The following is a 17,921-nucleotide window of genomic DNA, read 5'->3' as shown; positions in this document are numbered from 1 at the left end:
TGCTACTAATGGGCCTGGTTCCTATGGCTCAGAACTGCTTAAAGGGAAAGATGTGGTGACTTTAAACATACTACAATTGTGCTTCTTCAAAATGCTCTTTGTGATACCCCACACATCTCACAAGCCCAAATTCTGCTTTAGTTTGGCCTGTACAGTCAGGGCCCAGTATGGAATGGGGCCTTAGTCAAACTGTGCTGGAGGCTGAGAACTGCCGAAGCCTATTTGCTGACACACAGGTGCTGGCTGGAAATCGAAAAGCAGGCCCACGAAAATAATTAATTGTACGCTGTAATTCCTACTCAATCAAAGCACTGTAATTAGGATGCTTGGCACACCTCAATGGAATACGCTGCATTTAAACAACTCACCAACAGAGCAGCCAAGCTTTTATCACACACCTCAGACAAGGCTGCATTTGCGTGCCTAGGGCCCACAGCACAATCTGGCCTCCCACTTTTCTGTGGCCAGGAAACAAGATCCGATGCTTAATCGCCTTGGCGTCCTCCCATCCAAGGACCTTGTCCCTTCCTGGAAGCAGTCTTGGACCAATAAACAGTGCCACGTTTGCGAATATACCAATAAAATGCTGTTCCATCTACTATGTGTGTGTCTGGCCATGCTAAATCAAAGGCGGAATCTCTTATGACCAACCATAAGCTCTTTACATGTTAGGTCATGTCGCCCAGCAGTTATAGCCCTGCTAAGAGGTACCTCGGTGCAATCATCATGCAAGGCTGTGAGGTTTCTCAACTATGCCTCCAATATGCTGGAAGGGTACAGTATCTGATCCGCTGTGTTCTTCAAAATGGATTTTGCACCTGTTATCTCAAGGATCCTCTCAGTCGGACTTTAACATGGTGTTGGCAGAAATTCAACCCGATTCCAACCTGATCCTGGGGCGTTACTGCCATATCAAAACTTCAAGCACTTCATCCCTGGACTAGTTGGTGCAGTTCCATCATACACAAAGCATTAAGCACTCTATTCACAGACTGGCCTTCCCAGCTCCAGCACTCAATCCTCCAATGAGGATTTTATTTAAACACTGATTGCCTATTTATGTGAATTAATACATACAAGTGATACAGCTGTCCTGGACTGGCTCCAGTATTTAACGCTTTATATAGGCTTTTACCCTTTTATTGATTGCTGGTCCATGTTTGCTAATGTATGTTGAAAAGATTTTCAACTAAACAATCAATAAAATTACTTAGGGGCATATGTATGAAAATCCGTTTTTGCGTTTCTCAGATAGCGATTTTTTGAGAATCGCTATTTGAGAATTGCAAAACGGGAAGTATTTAAAAATTCACAATTTTTTTGCGATCGATTTCTTGGTATTCCTTAATTGCGATTAGCAAATTGTGAAATCGCAATTAAGGAATACCTTCCCATTCATTCCTATGGGCCAGGAGGCCCATAGGAATGAATGGGAAGTCATTCTCAATTTGCGATTCGCAATTTGGGAATCGCAAATTGAGAATCATTTCAAGGGTGCAAGGGTGTCATAAGGACACCCTGATGCACTCCTGAAATGAACATGTTTGCGCATATGGCGTACATACATGCCCTAAGGGCATGTATGTGCGCCACATGGCACCTTGAAAAATGCCCAAAAGTGCATTTTTGAAAGAAATCGCATATTACCACCAATTTGAAGTTGGTGGTAATTTGCGATTTCTTAATTAGAAATTGCACAACTTGGGTGCTTATTACATAGCATTTAAGGAATCGCAATTGCGATTCCTTAAATGCTTACGCAAAATTAAGAAATCACAAAATTAGAGATTCCTTAAAAATGCGATACGAAAAAGGCTCAGACATCGCTTTTTTTTATTCGCAAATGCTGTTTTTTTGCGAATCGCAGCGTTTGCTAATTAAAACTTGTTTCATACATATGCCCCTTACTTACTTACTAGTGGGCCAGCAGCACTGATTGTGTCACCCACTTAAGTACCACTTTAAACATATCAGAAGTCTGTCATTGCAGCCAGTGTGTGTGCAGTCCTAAACTGCCATATGGAGCAGGAAAAGTAAACCACTAGCTAGGCCCAAATCTTCCATTTCAGTACATAGACGTCATTCCTGGGGTAGGCCCTGGACAGCTAAGAGGGCAGGGTGTAATGTATTTTGAAAGTAGGACATGTACTTTTAAGTTTTAAATGTCCTGGAAGTGAAAAACTCTTAACATCATTTTACACTACTGTTAGGCCGACATCTTCAATAGGATAACCTTGGAATTACCTTATTACCTTTTATACGTGAAATTCCTCAATGGGAACATTCAATCGGTTCATGTTTGATGTCTTTGGAAATGGAATTTCAACCCTAACTTATGATCAAGCCAGATTTTAAATTACAGTTTTGAAAAAGCCTATTTTAGACAATTAAAAGAACAATTGATGGATGGAATGCTGAATAAATCAAACATTCACCCCCAGTCACAGATCTGGGTTTAATCCATAGTTTTTTGCTCACCACGCCACTCCAGTTTGAACCCAGCCATATGCAAATATGTCTTGACCCAGCTCCCCATGGGAACAGTCCAGCCTGAACTGCCACTTTTAGAAAGTTTACATTTTCTTGGCTGAGCCATTTGTGCCAGTCGCCTGTCTCTGGGCCCCATGACTGGGTATGGGTGACAGTAGGGCTTTGTGTCTTCCTCCTAGACAGCCACAGACAATGCGGAGCTTAGGTGTGACTAGTAATTATAGGATTGCTCTAGACAAATGAATAACTCTTTGTCAAGATGGACTAAACTGATGGTATTCATGACTGCCCTATCCCTTAGTTGAAGATGGAGGTGCTTCCCAGATACCTTATTTATTCATGAACATCCTTATGAGGCTTCTGGGGCAGTATTAGCCACTTTGAGGACTTACAGCCTGACTACGAGTTTGGCAGAACAGGATATCTGCCAAACTCGTAATCAGGCCCTTAGTGTGCTAAGCTACACTGAGCAGAGGTCCAGTCTTGGTAAAACCGGCTACATTGACTAAGTCCTACATCAAAGAGGAGGGCTCTGGCGTGACCAGAGGCACTGAATTGGATCATAGTGGAACAAAATATAACAAACTGCAAAGAGATAAATGTATGGGAGGTGGATGACTGGCTGGGCATGGCAAGAATCCTAATAACCACTTTATCTATCAACCTATATTTTCACCACTCCATACACCTGTATTTTCCATCTACCTATCTACCTAGCTATTTACCTACCTGCCTATCTATCTATCTAGCTATCTAGCTATCTATCTATCTTTCCATCTATCAATCTTTTCAAATCTATCTGTTTGTATATCTATCCACTTGTCTACACACCTGCACGTCTATCCATCCATCCATCTATCTATCTATCTATCTATCTATCTATTTTGTAACCCTACCTACCTAGCTTTGCAACTCTATCTAACTGTCTCTCTATCTATCCAGTTGGCTAGCTATTAGCTACATCTTTGGAACCCTAGTTATCTATATCCCATCATCGTTATCAGCTTTATTCTATCAATCTATCTATTTATCTATCGATCTATCTATCTATCTTTTCAAATCTATTTGTTTGTAGATCTACCCACCTGTCTATACACCTGCACGTCTATCAATCTATCTATCTATCTATCTATCTATCTATCTATCTAATCTATCTATTTTGTAACCCTATCTACCTAGCTTTGCAACTCTATCTAACTGTCTGTCTGTCTTTACAGTTGTCTAGCTATCAGCTACATCTTTGGAACCCTAGTTATCTATATCTCATCATCATTATCAGCTTTATTCGTTTTTTTCAAACAGACTAAATATGTAAACTACCACAAAAACATACAAGTTAATATAAAATCCACTAGATTAAAAACTATTTTAAAAACAATACCAAGTATTGTGGTAAAAACACGATAATCGAAAAATCAAGACAGATAAGACCACTTTATTCAGTAAGTACATCCCACGGTCCGTATTCAGAATAGTCCAGAGGATTACAAATACAGCATTTGTTAGAGAATAAGAGCAAAAGCACAGGCTTACGATCACTGTTTTCTTGTGCCATGTGAGAGGTGGCCATGATTTTAGCTCTTATGACCCAGCTCCGTTGAAGATATTTAGCAACAGCACATATTACCACCTCTCTTGTTTCTGTGCTTAGACGTCTGAGCACCTGAAGGTAGTGACCACCACCTAAACTGTCTACAAAACAGAATTATCCGGTAATGCCAAGGCCTGGCATATCCAGGACAGAAAAAGATAAAATGTGAAATAGACTCTTCTGCCTGATGGCTATCTATATCTACCTTTGTAACTCTATCTATCTTTCTTTCTATCTTTCTATCTATATATAAGATCTATCTATCAAACTCTCTCTATCAATCTGCCTTTGCAGGCCTCTCTATTTATCTAAATTTTCAAACCTCTATATGTAATAAATATTTTTTTAAAGCATTAGCAAAAGCAAGAAGGTAGCAGCCAACTCTAGACCAATTGGCTTCTTTTTCAAGAGTGGGTTTAGCCAGGATCTTGTGATATTACTAAAATTGTGTGTTTAGCAAAATTACTTATAGGCGTTTTCAGCCAGAATTCATCCTTTAGTCTCTCATGTCATTCACATTTTTCGTCCACCCATTCCAGTATGCATCATGTGTCAGCCACTGACTTCACTGTGTGTTATGGGAAATGTGTACTTTTGAAGACCAAAACAATAGTTTTGCTTTTCAATCAATAAGGTTTTGCAAAAATCATGACAGAACAAAAGAAAAATTGTCAAAACGAAAGACTGGCAGCCAACACGAGACCTATTGGCTTTGCTAATGACTAAGTCTGGAACAGGAGCAGAATATGGGAGATCTAAATACTCTTCTGACATTGACTCATTTAAGGAACCCACAAGCAATGGCCGGTCCACTGGTGGATTTGTGAATCAAACCAAGCCTGTACTGTACTGGAAAGGGCCACACATTTGTGGGGAGGTTGGAGATTGGACTCCAAACTTCCCATAAGTGATAGTGTGTGACCCAATTTTACCAGTAAGACCAAGTGGGAGTTAATGGTGGGTACTGTAGTACCAGACCTTGACTGGGAATATATATGTGGCCAGATGAGGTGGGTTTTCCATTGTAACAGCCACACCTATTACTTCACTTTAAATGTCTACACCATATATTCTATGCTCTGAAAAGATGAACAAACCTATCTGGATACATCCCAACTGTGAAGTAGTTCGAAATCTCATATTTCACTAGGATGATGGGAGGCCTAGATTGTCGGATTTACTTCCCTCCAGATAAGGTGGGAGAGGAATCACTGAGAGACTATTGTGAGTGGACTGACATTGCATGTTTGAATTTGAAGCTGCTCTGTGCAAGAGTCACTTTAAGGTTTGGTGGTGAACAGGATTGCGTTGAGTATCATCTGTAGGGGCTGGTCATAACTTCCAGCCAGACTGGTTGATTGTTTTCCTTGCTATGCACATACCCTCTTTTTATGTCCCAATGTCAATGCGATCCAATGAAGAGGAAACTATTGTGGCTAATCCGAGTGAACTGTTATTGCATCTTTTATTTTGAAGCTGACCTGTGAATAAGTCACTTTGAGATGTTGTGAGGAATAGGTTTGTGTAGAGCAGTGCCTGTGGCTGTTGGGTCATACCCCATGTACTGATTGGTTGATAGCTTTGTTTTTCACACTCACACCCTCTTTTAAGCGCTGACACTGATGCGGGAAATCAGCGACTCGTCAAAGCAATAAGCACAACCAGCATGTCACTGAAATACTGACAAGTGTATAAGCTAAGTGTACAGACCAGGAATGCTTGTCTTGTGTTTGTAGGTTTTAAGTTTTATTTTGCTGTCCTATTTTACTGGTGGTGGGGGTCTGGTTCAATTTTATAATGGTGGGGGATATTGTAATGCATCAAGAGGGCCTGCCATTGAGATCTGGAGGAGGAGGGTTCCCACTTGGCGCAAAGGGAATGGTGCCACAATGCGGGCTGACACCTAGAGCTCGAACAATGACTTGCAGATGGCAGCCTTAGTAAGAAGGTTTGTGGCTAAATATTTTCTAATTGATCTAGCAAGAAACAATCACTATTGGCCAAGGGATCAAGCACAACAGGCCTTTGTTAGAGCTGAAGTTTAGCTCAACCAAATCACTCTTTTACTGAACCTTTCCATTAGCTAGAGCCAGTGGGTCACTTATTCTCCACTCCTTTTCTCAGCTTTTTTCAGTGATAATGTAGCAGCTAAATTGAGTAGGATTAACACTATTTTAATCAGCTTCCCTGCTGCGACTCTGACACAACTGCATCTTGCATATACAAATCACACTCCAGGGCATTTTAGCTGCAAATGGTCAATCTTCCTTGATGACTGAAATGGGAGAGGAACTTCAAATGACAAATACGTTTTAAACTACCAATCCCTCTGCTGCTGCTCAACCATTAGTAGACTCTAGGAGTAATCAAGGGACTCCACTTGTAAGTTACTCTACCTCAAAATACATTTCACAAGCCCCTTCCAGAAAAATGAAGCACTTACTTTAAGTAAAGGACTGGCTCTCATTTTTTCTTTCTTCAAAACATGAAAAGAAAAGTGTTTTTTTTGTTTCTCCTTAACTATTTGGCAAGTGGCACAATGTTTCTGCATTTTCTACTTGATCATAGTGATCACTCCCTTCTTTAATTGAATTTTGGTCTATGGATGGTAGCCAACACCATACACCTATTATTCCTAAAGAATATTCAGAACAACTTCATATATGATATTCCTCAATGGAGATTAAAAGAACAAAGTATTTGCAAGATAATCCCGAGCCTTTTCTTCCATTTGATAAAAGGGATTCCTTGGTTTCATATCATGGAATATATTTACAATGAACTGCATGAAAAGCTAGGCTGGTTTTTGTGCGAACATTATAAGCTTTAAATATGCATTATGGTTTGATGTAGAATATCTGAGACAAGAAATAATATTCTGATGTTATTTCAACAAATTTCATGGCAATAGAACCCTTGAAATGTTGGGTAGCCTTAATGGGGAGTGTACTGAACAGAAATCTCGTTGGGGAAAAGATAAATTATATTACAAGAAAAAGTAGGAAATGATGATTAAAAAAATGGATTCAAGTGTTTCTTGGGGGTTTCTGTCAATGAGGGAAAAAGTGCAGTGTGGATTGCCCTTAGAGCCCGATCGCTTATACAGATTGGTTTGCCTGGTGTTTTAGAACCTATGAGTGTACTCATGTTAATGATTTTACTTTGTCTTATTCTTTGAGAAAAAAAACGCTGGCATCAATCACTGTGGAAAATACTGAACTCAAATCACTGCATGACTTTCTCTTGCACTGTAAGACAAACTGATTTACCAGGTTGTATTTAGGGATTTCATGCAACATCTTTGTCCCTATTTTAAGTGGGTTATTGATATTGCATTTATACCTGGATTTTGAAAATGGGCCGCTGTCTCAAACTATTTTTCAAAAAGAGTCTTTTCAGGAAGGGCTCAAGATGTAATTTTTCATGTTATCATTTGATATAGTTCATTAATATGCCCGAAAATATCTTTACAAAAGTAGTACTAATTAAACTTAATAACTGTAACATTACTTGATTCTCATGGAGCAGGCTGGCTTTAAGCCGGACTGTTCCGTAGTGGATCACAGTTTCACACTGTGGGAGGCAGCTCGCTGGTACATTGAAGTCCCCTTCAGCCCTCTACTTAAGCCTCTGATTATGTAAAATTGATTTCCATGGGCATCCCGGTATGGTTGCTCTCATGTTTTTTGCAGCTTCACATCAATAACTGGGCCAAGATTGAGTTATCCCTTAATGAAAAACTATCTTCTCAGATTCCAAATTATAATAGCCTGAAGCAAGATTACATAATGGCCCCTGTTTTTTTTTATTCGTATATTGCTCATTTGCACTCTTATATAGCTAGCACTCATTATTGTTATCCTAAAACTGAACCACCACATACAGGCCATATGCTGTCTGCAGGTGATTTAGTTAGCATGGACCAGTCTACTACTGACCTTCAAAGATTCCTGTTTTAACCTGTTATTGTGTGACTAACGATGTGTTCACACAAATAAATTGGTTTGTGTTCAGAAGAAACTTAGATCTAGTTGGTAGTTAACAAGATTAAATTGGGCGTGTGGATATGGGTAACTCCTATGCATATCTGTCTATGGTGTTCTCAAGCTCCTTATCTAGGTCTGACCACTGGCGCAGATTGAAATTTAAAGCAATGCGTACTTTGGAGGGCCTACTGTTCTCTGTGGTATGTCTCACATGAAGATAAATGATTACAACAATATTTGTCTATGTAATAGCACATTTACCCAAAACGTTTTTTATTATAACACATTCAGGTTCTACTCATATGTCTTAAATTCTGTTTCTTGTTTTTAATGTTTAATATAGGAAAGCTGAGCAGCTAACTCAGATTCCAAATTTAGAAACTGCCAGTGCCCTTGGATTTATTTTTTCACTGAAATTAGATACCGATCCATATTATCAAAATGGTATGTTCTTTAATATTGTTTTTGTTGTGATGTTTAAATATACCAGGTAGGTCTTAAGTTCTTACTGCAGACAACCCAACAGTTTACAGAAAATGTATATTTTTCATAAAAGACGCATACAAATACACATGTAATGCAAAATATGGAAGTACAGCCTTATACCTCATGGTTTATTTTGTCTTCAGAAACCCACATTGACAATATTGGATTATAATAGAAAGTTACGCTTTAAGTGTGTGTGTGTGTGTGTATGTGTATATATATATATATATATATTCTCCAAATCCCTTGAGTTAAGGGAGAAAGTCCGCACTCAACAAAAGCGATTCTTCCCAGTTTTCTTTTATTTGTCAAAGATTCAGCATAATTAAGTACAAAAAACCAACGCGTTTCGCAACTAACCAGTCGCTTGTTCACGGAAACTTACCGTGAACAAGCGACTGGTTAGTTGCGAAACGCGTTGGTTTTTTGTACTTAATTATGCTGAATCTTTGACAAATAAAAGAAAACTGGGAAGAATCGCTTTTGTTGATTGCGGACTTTCTCCCTTAACTCAAGGGATTTGGAGAATATTTAAAAGCAGGGCTCTGCTTAGTAGTTCGGCACCGGTTGAGAGAGCGCCTTTGGACCACATTAACTTTGAGCCAAGCTGTGTGATATATATATATATATATATATATATATCTTTTAGTGGGTACTTGAACAATAGTGTTTAATTCCTTGGTTACCCAATTGTAAAACCCGCTGCTTTTCGGGAGACTTCTATTTCTGTAGTATGAATATGCAAATGAATTCTTTTAAGCACTTCAATCAAAATAAGGTTCGTTATTTCTAGACAAGGTCGACTTCTTGTCAGTCATTCTCTCTGCACACTAAAATTGGTAAAGTTATACTAAATATAATAAAAATTAAGACAGCAGATTGCATTGCTGGAGAGCACCACCTGGTGATTGTAGGAAGCTGGCTCTGTATATACTATACCAAAGTCAGGTATAGTGTGCACAGAGCCCAGTGGAACCCCAAAGGGAGGCAGAGGTAAAAGTAGATAATATCTTACTCTCTCTTTGTGGTAGTGTGGCCTTTTATTGTACACACCCAGGCAAGAAATGATGTCACACACTTGAAGACTGAACTCAGACCAATTTGTTTGTATAAAAACATTAATTAGTTATATTTTATTTCTAGAACCAAGCCAGGTCTGGTGCAGGTGAGTGAAATAATACTTTGCAAAAACAATGGAGTTGAATGCAGTTGTAAGTACTTATTTTGTATACAGGTAGGTAAATTATTTAGAAACAGTTGAGTTTTCTTTTAAGTTACTTTGGAGGTATAGTATGATTACTTTTCAGATTACTTTTCGTATTCACTGTGATATGTCTAGATATCACACTGGGACATTTTCTAGATAAAAGGCAAGTGAAACAGTTTTTTGGAAAACACAGTGTGTTAGGTTCACATACAAAACACTCTCACACTTATAAGTTTTTCTGAGGAAAACAGTCAATGCAATCCTATAAAGGAAAATAGGGTTATCATTTTGCAGGTAAGTAAAAGGTCTTGAGAGGTGAATTTCTTGGGTTAGAACAAGGTTCCCCCCAGGGTCAAGGATGCTGTCTCAAAGCACCCTAAGCGGCTCTAGGGGCTGGGTGCAGAGTGCTGAGGCCTAATATTCTCCAATGGAGGATGGGGACCTCCGATTGGTGGCTGCTCACGAGTAGGCCACAAGGTTGAGAGAGCAAAGCTCCTGGACTTAAATTCAAGGCAAAGGGGCGGTTCAAGTCACCACCCAGGGTACACCCACAGAGGCACTAGGTCGGACAGTTGCAGGGTGCTGTTTTGGGGTCAGAAGCCTGTCACTTTCAATGGGGATTCTCCGGTTTGAACAAACAATGCAGGCTTGGGCATGAAGATCTTCTGGAGGCAACCAATGGTTGGAGAGGTAAGTTAGGATGTCATGGGATGGCGACACACCATAGGTTGGGTCATCCAAGGACGTGGAGTGTCGGGTGCAGGTGTGTCTTTTGGAGTCAGATTCTCCTTACTCGCTCTGATCGTGGTCATCCTCCATAAAGGGGCTGCAGGTGTCGTTGGGAGAATTGAGGCAGGTCAGGATCGCTGGGGAGACCTCTTTGTGGTGTTGGGCCACTAAAACTCAGGCAGTGGGCGTGGGTGCAGAGTTGTGCAGACTTGCAGATTTGGCCGCAGCCAGACCCGTGCTTATGGGATACAAAGTCTGGTTGGGGAAGGTAGGGCAAGTCCTCCAGGTTCTGCTGGGCTGCTGGCTGCAGGACTCACCGGGAGTCCGCTGGAGCAGGTTGAGATCGGGACAGGCCGGTAGGGCTTGGGCCAAGTCAGTTGGTGTCCTCCTCTTCTTCCTTAAGCATGGCTCTTCGGTCATTCTTCTTCTTGTCTGAGGAGGCAAGATTCAGGGGTGCCCCTAAATACTAAATTTAGGGGCGTTTCAGGTAGGTAAAGGTAGGGACCAATGGACCCCTTCCTTGGGGTGGGCACACCCCCTATTAAGCCAACCTCCAGTGGGAGGGGGACATGAAAGCCTCACACTGGTTGGCTAGGTCACCCCATCTTCAAGATGGTGGTGACAGAGTTCTTCTGTGCCTCGCCTCACCCACCTGTGGGGATGGGTTGGCAAAGGTGGGCACACCTCTCCGCCTATGTTGGTGTTCCCGCTGAATCTCCGGCCCAAAGTGGGGGTCAGAACTGGTGGGGGCCAGTTGCTGGGAACAGCAAGGGCTGGGTCAGCTTACAAAGGCGGAAAGCCTTTGAGGCTTCCCCTTCATGGACCCTGCCCATCATGGGGGAGGAAGCTTGGCACCCCGACCCAGGATGTGCTTTGTTTCAGGACCCCATGAGCAACAGCTCTCAACCAGCGGTTCAGAAACATGTCTGGTGGTGGCAGCTGGCAAGCTGCCACTCAGCCAGGACACTAGAGTTTCAGTTGTTTGCTGGGGCATCGCTAAGATGCCCTCTGCTTGCATTTTTCATTAAATCCCACACTTACATCAGTGTGGGTTTAATGGGCTGAGAAGTTTGATATCAAACTTCCTAGTTTTCAGTAAAGCCATTATGGAGCTGTGGCGTTCGTAATGACAAACTCCCAGGCCATATACTCTTTATGGCATTACTGCACTTATAATTCAAAGAATGGACTAAGACACTGTAGGTGTACATAGTTCATGCACCTGTACCCTCACCAGAGGCATAGTCCACCCAGCTAGAGGGGTGGCTGACATTTGGCTTAGGCAGTGGGTTGTAGGCACAGCACATGGGGATGTGTGCCATGTCGACTCCTCACTTTATTCCGCATCAAAACACTCAGCCTGCAATGGCAGTGTGTGTGAAAAGGTACAGGGCCTCTAAGGGTGGCCCAATAAGTGCTGCAGGCCTTAGAGGCCTTCCCTGGTCACAGTGCCATGGGTACCCAGGGTACCTTTTATAAGGTACTTACATGTGGCCAGAGAGTTGTCAATTTGGGTGTGTAACAGTACAGATTCAGGGAAAGAATATAGGCCCCGAGTACCTGGTTGGCATGAATCCTGGGCACACAAAGTCAAAGAGCATCAACATCAGGCAAAAAGTGGGGGGCAACAATCCAAAAAGGGTCACTTTCCTACAGTGGACAAATATTGTTATGAAAATGTGCAACCTAATCTACTGAGGCACTGAAACAGGAGTGGAAAGTATAAAATTGCTATTCTTAGATGGATACAAATCATCAAAAACGATATTTCGGTCATATGACCATAAAAGTACAATGTACAGTGCAGCTCACACATAAAAGATTAAACATTAGGATAAGACATGAAATACATAGCGAGGCCATAAAAGTGCAATGCGCAATTCAGCTCATACATAAGAGATTAAGAATGAGTTAACATAAATTTCATAAGGAGAGCATTGAGCCAGGTAGGAATAGAGCCAGGTTTGTAATTTACATTCGAAATTATTTTCAACCATAATATCTTTAACACGTCAAATTAACTACCGACGCACTTCAACACACCCTGTATCAAGGGCCATGTACAACTGCCAATTCACCTATAGGGTCTGGGCCCATGGCTATGCTGAACTGGCACTCAGACAAGGCTTGGCTATCAAGCCTTGTGTCCATAACCCCTGTCAAATGGGCACGGCGTGCAACTGTACCTAGTACATCAAACCAGAGTACATGATGGACATGGTTGTGCCAGTAGGCCCAGGATATTACTCAGAGCTCTAGCATAAGTCCCCAGATTAATGACACAATGACAGAAGTTGAGAGGCACAGGCATGGCTGTGGGGCTGACTGAAAGATAAGCGATCTGTCAAGAAAAAACAGTGGTGATCCGAACTAACGTTACCAAAATATGCATAACTTTATTTTCTTAGATATGCTCAAACATTTTCCAGCTTCCTCGGTGTCTAAACAGTAGGTATCCGAGTCACAGAGATTTAGATGCATTTTCTTTGAATTTGGAGTAAGTCAGGAGTATTACTAGAGTAAATGGTATCTACTCACAGAAAAATCTTTTTGAATTGGGCCCCTGCTCTCTCGAAACTCGATGCTGGTTTGTAAACTCACTAGCATATTTAAGCCTTTAGCTCTATGCTTCTCTACAGCCGCCTAGATACTGAATTCTGGATTCAGGATTGACTGGGGAAATTACAATACTGCTACATAATAGTCTGTGTTTTGTGATATAGCTCATTCGTTATACAAATAAAAATATTCATTCATTATGTTGCCACACGTGAGTTACTGTTACACACTTATGTGTCAAGAGGCGAAGGGCACATAAATTGTGCCCCTTGGCAGCAGGTAGCTTTCGCACAGAACCCAGGCTCAATTTAGTCTTCGGGTTCCACTAATACCAAAACGAGCAAATTTAGAGGTCGAGGTGGGGAACTAAATGTAGAATATATCAAAAATGTTCGTATCAGGCTGAGTACACGAAGAGGGGTTTAAACATACCAACACTGCAACCAGACAGCAGGGATATAGCTGTAAATAGTTCAGCAGGTGTAGTGGCACCAGGGCCAACTGGATTCCAGGTACAGAAGGTTTTCATTACCAAACCATGGACAGGTGGATTGAATTTTCCTTACATGGATTAGGGCCATGGTACCTTTGAAATGCAAGTGTCAGGCAAAATGAAACAAAGCTGACAACCCTTGAAGTTCAGCTGAGGGCAGAGGTCGCAGTGAATGGGGTCTTGTGGGAACCCTGTTACCATGCTTTTTGTAACTTTAGTAAAACAGTCCCCACATTTTTTTGCTAAAATATGACCGTTCCTGAACAGTCAATGCCGATCTCGAGTTGGCTTGGGCAGAAGGGAGATGAGCTAATCTCCTGTACTTTGAAGTGAAAGAAGAGCCAGACAGTTAAAGAAGAAACAAGCCTTCTCCCCAGGGTGCACTGCTACCGGAAAACAATGAAATATGAGCAGTTGGTTAAGTAGCAAATCCAAAGGTTTATTGGGGGACAGAATAGGCTTTAATTGATAGAATTCTTTGAAGCTGTATTGTGACAAAGAGTTATTCTTTTTTAGAGGTTCTGTAAAGACAATACCAGTTGTGGAATAACTTCTTTTTTTTATAGGTTTCCTTTTCAAGATTTGCACTCGATTGTGTGTTACAAAAATTATAACTTTCGAAAGCACTTTAAGCACTAAAATCTTTTGCACGTTTTGCAGCAGTTTATCTTATAGTTTATTACAGTTCTTAAACTGTGGCAGTCTATCAACATTTTTAAACTAATGACTAACATAGTTACAGTGGTTTCATTACAAGCTGAGATCTCGTAGCACTATAAATACACATGACAGTGTTCCAAAGTGCACCAAACAGGAATCAAATCTGTCCCAGTTCGTTTGCATAATCAGCCACCTGACGTGACTGCATTAAACACATCGCTTCATTGTACACAAATGTGTTTAACTTGCATGTATTTTTAATTTAAGGTATATATATTGAATATAATCAGTTACCTGTAAATGAAACACAACAAAATAGTTAGAGATAGAGTCGGACCGGCTTATAGGGCAATCGGGTAGTGTCCAATGGACTGGTCTGACAGATCGGTATCTTGGCCTTTTTTTTTAGAAGTTTGTGGGTCTTTTTTATGGCCCGGTGGTCCAGGTTTTTCCTGTGGATTATCCTGATATTACTACAAACGTTGATTGCCAGAAACATAAATGAATCCAGTCTCTCATATCGTGCATAATATCCTTGCATTGTGTTTTTACAAGTTTAAAACTGGTCTGATTTGCAAACGAGGGACCCTTTTCAGCTATCTGGTTCGCTAGTGGGGGCAACTATTACTTTGGTTCCAAGGCCTATTTTTTTACTAGTCCGACCCTGGTCATGGAATATCTTTTTTTAATTTGCTAATCTCTGACCAGCCTCCACACTCACTAACCCCGCCCCCAGTATGCTCAGGATGACACCACTGTCCCTACTTTAGAGGTACTACGACCTCTGACTAAGGTCCCTGTTGCTTAGCTTGTGACTGTTACCTGATTCCACCTGCAGGGGGAGCAGTAGCAGAGCCGCCAGGATCCACGGCGCCCAGGCGGGGCCCTTCGCCCACCTCCAGTGGGCTGGCTGCATCACTGAAAGTGAAATGTGGAGCTCGTGTTGATGTCTGGCTGGAAGCGCCCAGGCCTCCCGGGCGGCATGGCGGGGATCCGTCAGGCCAGGCCGGAGCTCTCCTCTAGGTATCCTCCCGCCGCTGCTCCGGCAGCGACACCTGCGCTCTGGACATGGCGGGGCGAGGCGCTCGCGGTCCCTCCCTTCATACACCTGCTTCACTCTCGGACGTGCTGTGTGTGTGGGCAGTGCAGGAATGCCGGTGTGGGCGGCCGCACGGGTGCGAGCTGCAGGGCTGATCCGCCCACAACCGCCTCACCTCACACCTTTCGCCCATTTGCCGCCTCGCCTCACACCTATACAGCTACGCTGCGGTGTGTGGTATCTGTCCTTTGAAACGGAATGACAGCAAGTGCGTAGTTAAAAACACGGCGACTGTGAGAATGAAAACACTCTCACGCCTATAGTTCCTGAAATGCGCTGTGAGAGCCTAATTGTAGACACAGGAGCCGAGCTGTCGAATCACATTAAGTAATTCAATTTAGAAATCAAATGTGCATTAAAATGACAATACTCTTAGAAATTTTAAATTCGTTTTTTTATGTATCGTTCAATTAAAATCATTAGATTACATGGCTGCATGGTTGACATTTACGAATACAAGTAATTTCTAAACGGAGCCTTCAAAAAGACTTAAAAGATAGCCCTAACGATGTTGCCCTTTGTGAGCCAAGAGGCAAGGTTCAGTTTCGTTTCAGATTAAGTGATCGCTGAGGGTATTGTTTTTGTAGCAACTTTTATAGTGAAAAAAGCAATATGTGTGTTGAGTACACTGAGCCGCATCACTTTTCTGTGCTTCCAAATCTTGCAATAACTAAACATGAGGTACAGAGTTCATTAAGTTGGAAAAAGATGTTCAGTTAAAAGAAAATATAGCCGTTTTCAGAAGTGATCTGAATAAAGCGATTGCTAACTGCTTCCTGGTCTGAAAGCCAAAGTACAAATTAAGCACGCTTACAAACCACTTTCTTTATCAGGCTAACTTTATTCCATCCTCTTATCCCTCTTATTGTGATGTGGCGCCTACTCCTAGGAAGGGGAGGAAACATGGCCCAGCCTCAATGAGAGGTCACCACAAGTTACTTAGATGTACTGTCGGATGTGCTTCTCCAGGGTGAAGGTGTTGAACCTAGCAGTGAGCACCCACACTAGAGGAAAACGCATTGAATGTTGCCTCCACCATGCTGTTGTGGTTTAAGTCATCCAGCAAAAACACGAACGACAAAATTGTACACAACAGAGCCCTATAATATCAAGGGAGTTTTTTAAGTGCTACAGCAAACATACTCTGGTGGGTAAATATTATATATTAAAGCCAGAACAGCTTCACAAGCCTCATTGAGAGTCATCTCTTATTTGGAGGGGAAAAACTATAATGAAGGGTATGGATTATCATCAAGGTGGGAGGCCCTTTATCCATTAAGGCATAAGCCATAGAAGATTTAGAGGGTGAGTCGGGTAGGTAAGTATTTTTGAAGTATATAGCTCTGTAGGTCCAAATATTTGAATTAGACAGAGCAATTGTGTTGACACCAAAGTGCTGGTTGTAAGCAGTGAACCAATATGTATGGAACATTAACCACCAACACGTTTCGCCCCTTCCTGGCGCTGAGGCCTGGGGCTTTCTCAATGCAGCAAGTCAATAGAGTCCCAGATGCAATCGTGCTATGCGCAGTGTTAGAAAGGCGAACCCGGGGGAGGCAGAAGGTGTCTGACTGACCACCCCTAGGTCTACCCCTCCTTCAGAGAAGGGACCGAGCGATGTCGAGGGGCCTCTGACGTGAGGGCCCTCTCCTAGAATCGTACAGCAGAGTAACCACACCCCTACAAATGTACACCACAAGTAGATAGAGTTTTCAATCTTTATCTGGCAATAAGTATCGTTTCAATATATACAGCAGATCCCGAGACCTGGAAAGTCTCGTTACAAAGGGCAAGGTAGCGGGACAGTCTTAGAGATGGTCGGTTGCAAGGAGACTCTATGCACAGCTCTCAATCCTCGAGCTGGGGAGTTCCGGAAGGTTGGGCCGCGGCAGCGCCAGCAGGCTCCAAGATGGTTCAGCGAGTGCGGACCGCGGCAGCGCCAGCAGGTTCCAAGATGGTTCAGCGAGTGCGGACCGCGGCAGCGCCAGCAGGTTCCAAGATGGTTCAGCGAGTGTGGACCGCGGCAGCGCCAGCAGGTTCCAAGATGGTTCAGCGAGTGTGGACCGCGGCAGCGCCAGCAGGTTCCAAGATGGTTCAGCGAGTGTGGACCGCGGCAGCGCCAGCAGGTTCCAAGATGGTTTAGCGAGTGTGGACCGAGGCAGCGCCAGCAGGTTCCAAGATGGTTCAGCGAATGTGGGCCGCTGCAGCGCCAGCAGGCTCCCAGATGGTTACAGCGAAGATGGACCGCGGCAGCGCCAGCAGGCTCCAGGTAGAACAGCAAGGGGAGTTCGTCTCAGGGTCACCCGCGACAGCGTCAGCAGGGCTTCTCGACTCCGGGATACAACTGCCGTCCTACTCCGGGGCTGGCCCAGATATAGGTCTGGAGTCCTTTGATGTCCGGACCCTCCCGCCTGGGGGTCAGAGGGGCCGGGATGATGGTGTCCAGACACCCAGCAGGGGGGTGGAGCCATCGCTCAGGGAGGCCGGAGGCCGATCGAAACCAGGCGTCCGGGGACGGTCGGAGAGCCATCCCCCTCTCCTTGTCTCTGGTTGAGTGGCCACTCTACCACCCGGAGGGTTCTTGGTGCCTCGATGGCGGGCTCGCTGGGGCCGTGGCCGCG

General features: G+C 42.9%; 1 protein-coding gene across 1 annotated transcript in view; it reads right to left on the bottom strand.

The window, feature by feature from the left end:
* Nucleotides 1-15,408, bottom strand: part of LOC144763261 (interleukin-20 receptor subunit alpha-like) — a 133,908-nt gene extending 118,500 nt beyond the window's left edge. The window contains exon 1 of the mRNA XM_078648712.1: nucleotides 15,024-15,408. Within this exon, the coding sequence (XP_078504838.1) occupies nucleotides 15,024-15,117 (94 nt within the window). The 5' untranslated portion in view covers nucleotides 15,118-15,408. The remainder of the gene's footprint in view (nucleotides 1-15,023) is intronic.
* Between the last annotated feature and the right edge of the window lie 2,513 nt (nucleotides 15,409-17,921).

The sequence above is a fragment of the Lissotriton helveticus genome, chromosome 6, assembly GCF_964261635.1.
Source record: "Lissotriton helveticus chromosome 6, aLisHel1.1, whole genome shotgun sequence".
NCBI lineage: Eukaryota > Metazoa > Chordata > Amphibia > Caudata > Salamandridae > Lissotriton > Lissotriton helveticus.
This window is presented reverse-complemented; position numbering and strand designations above follow the sequence as displayed.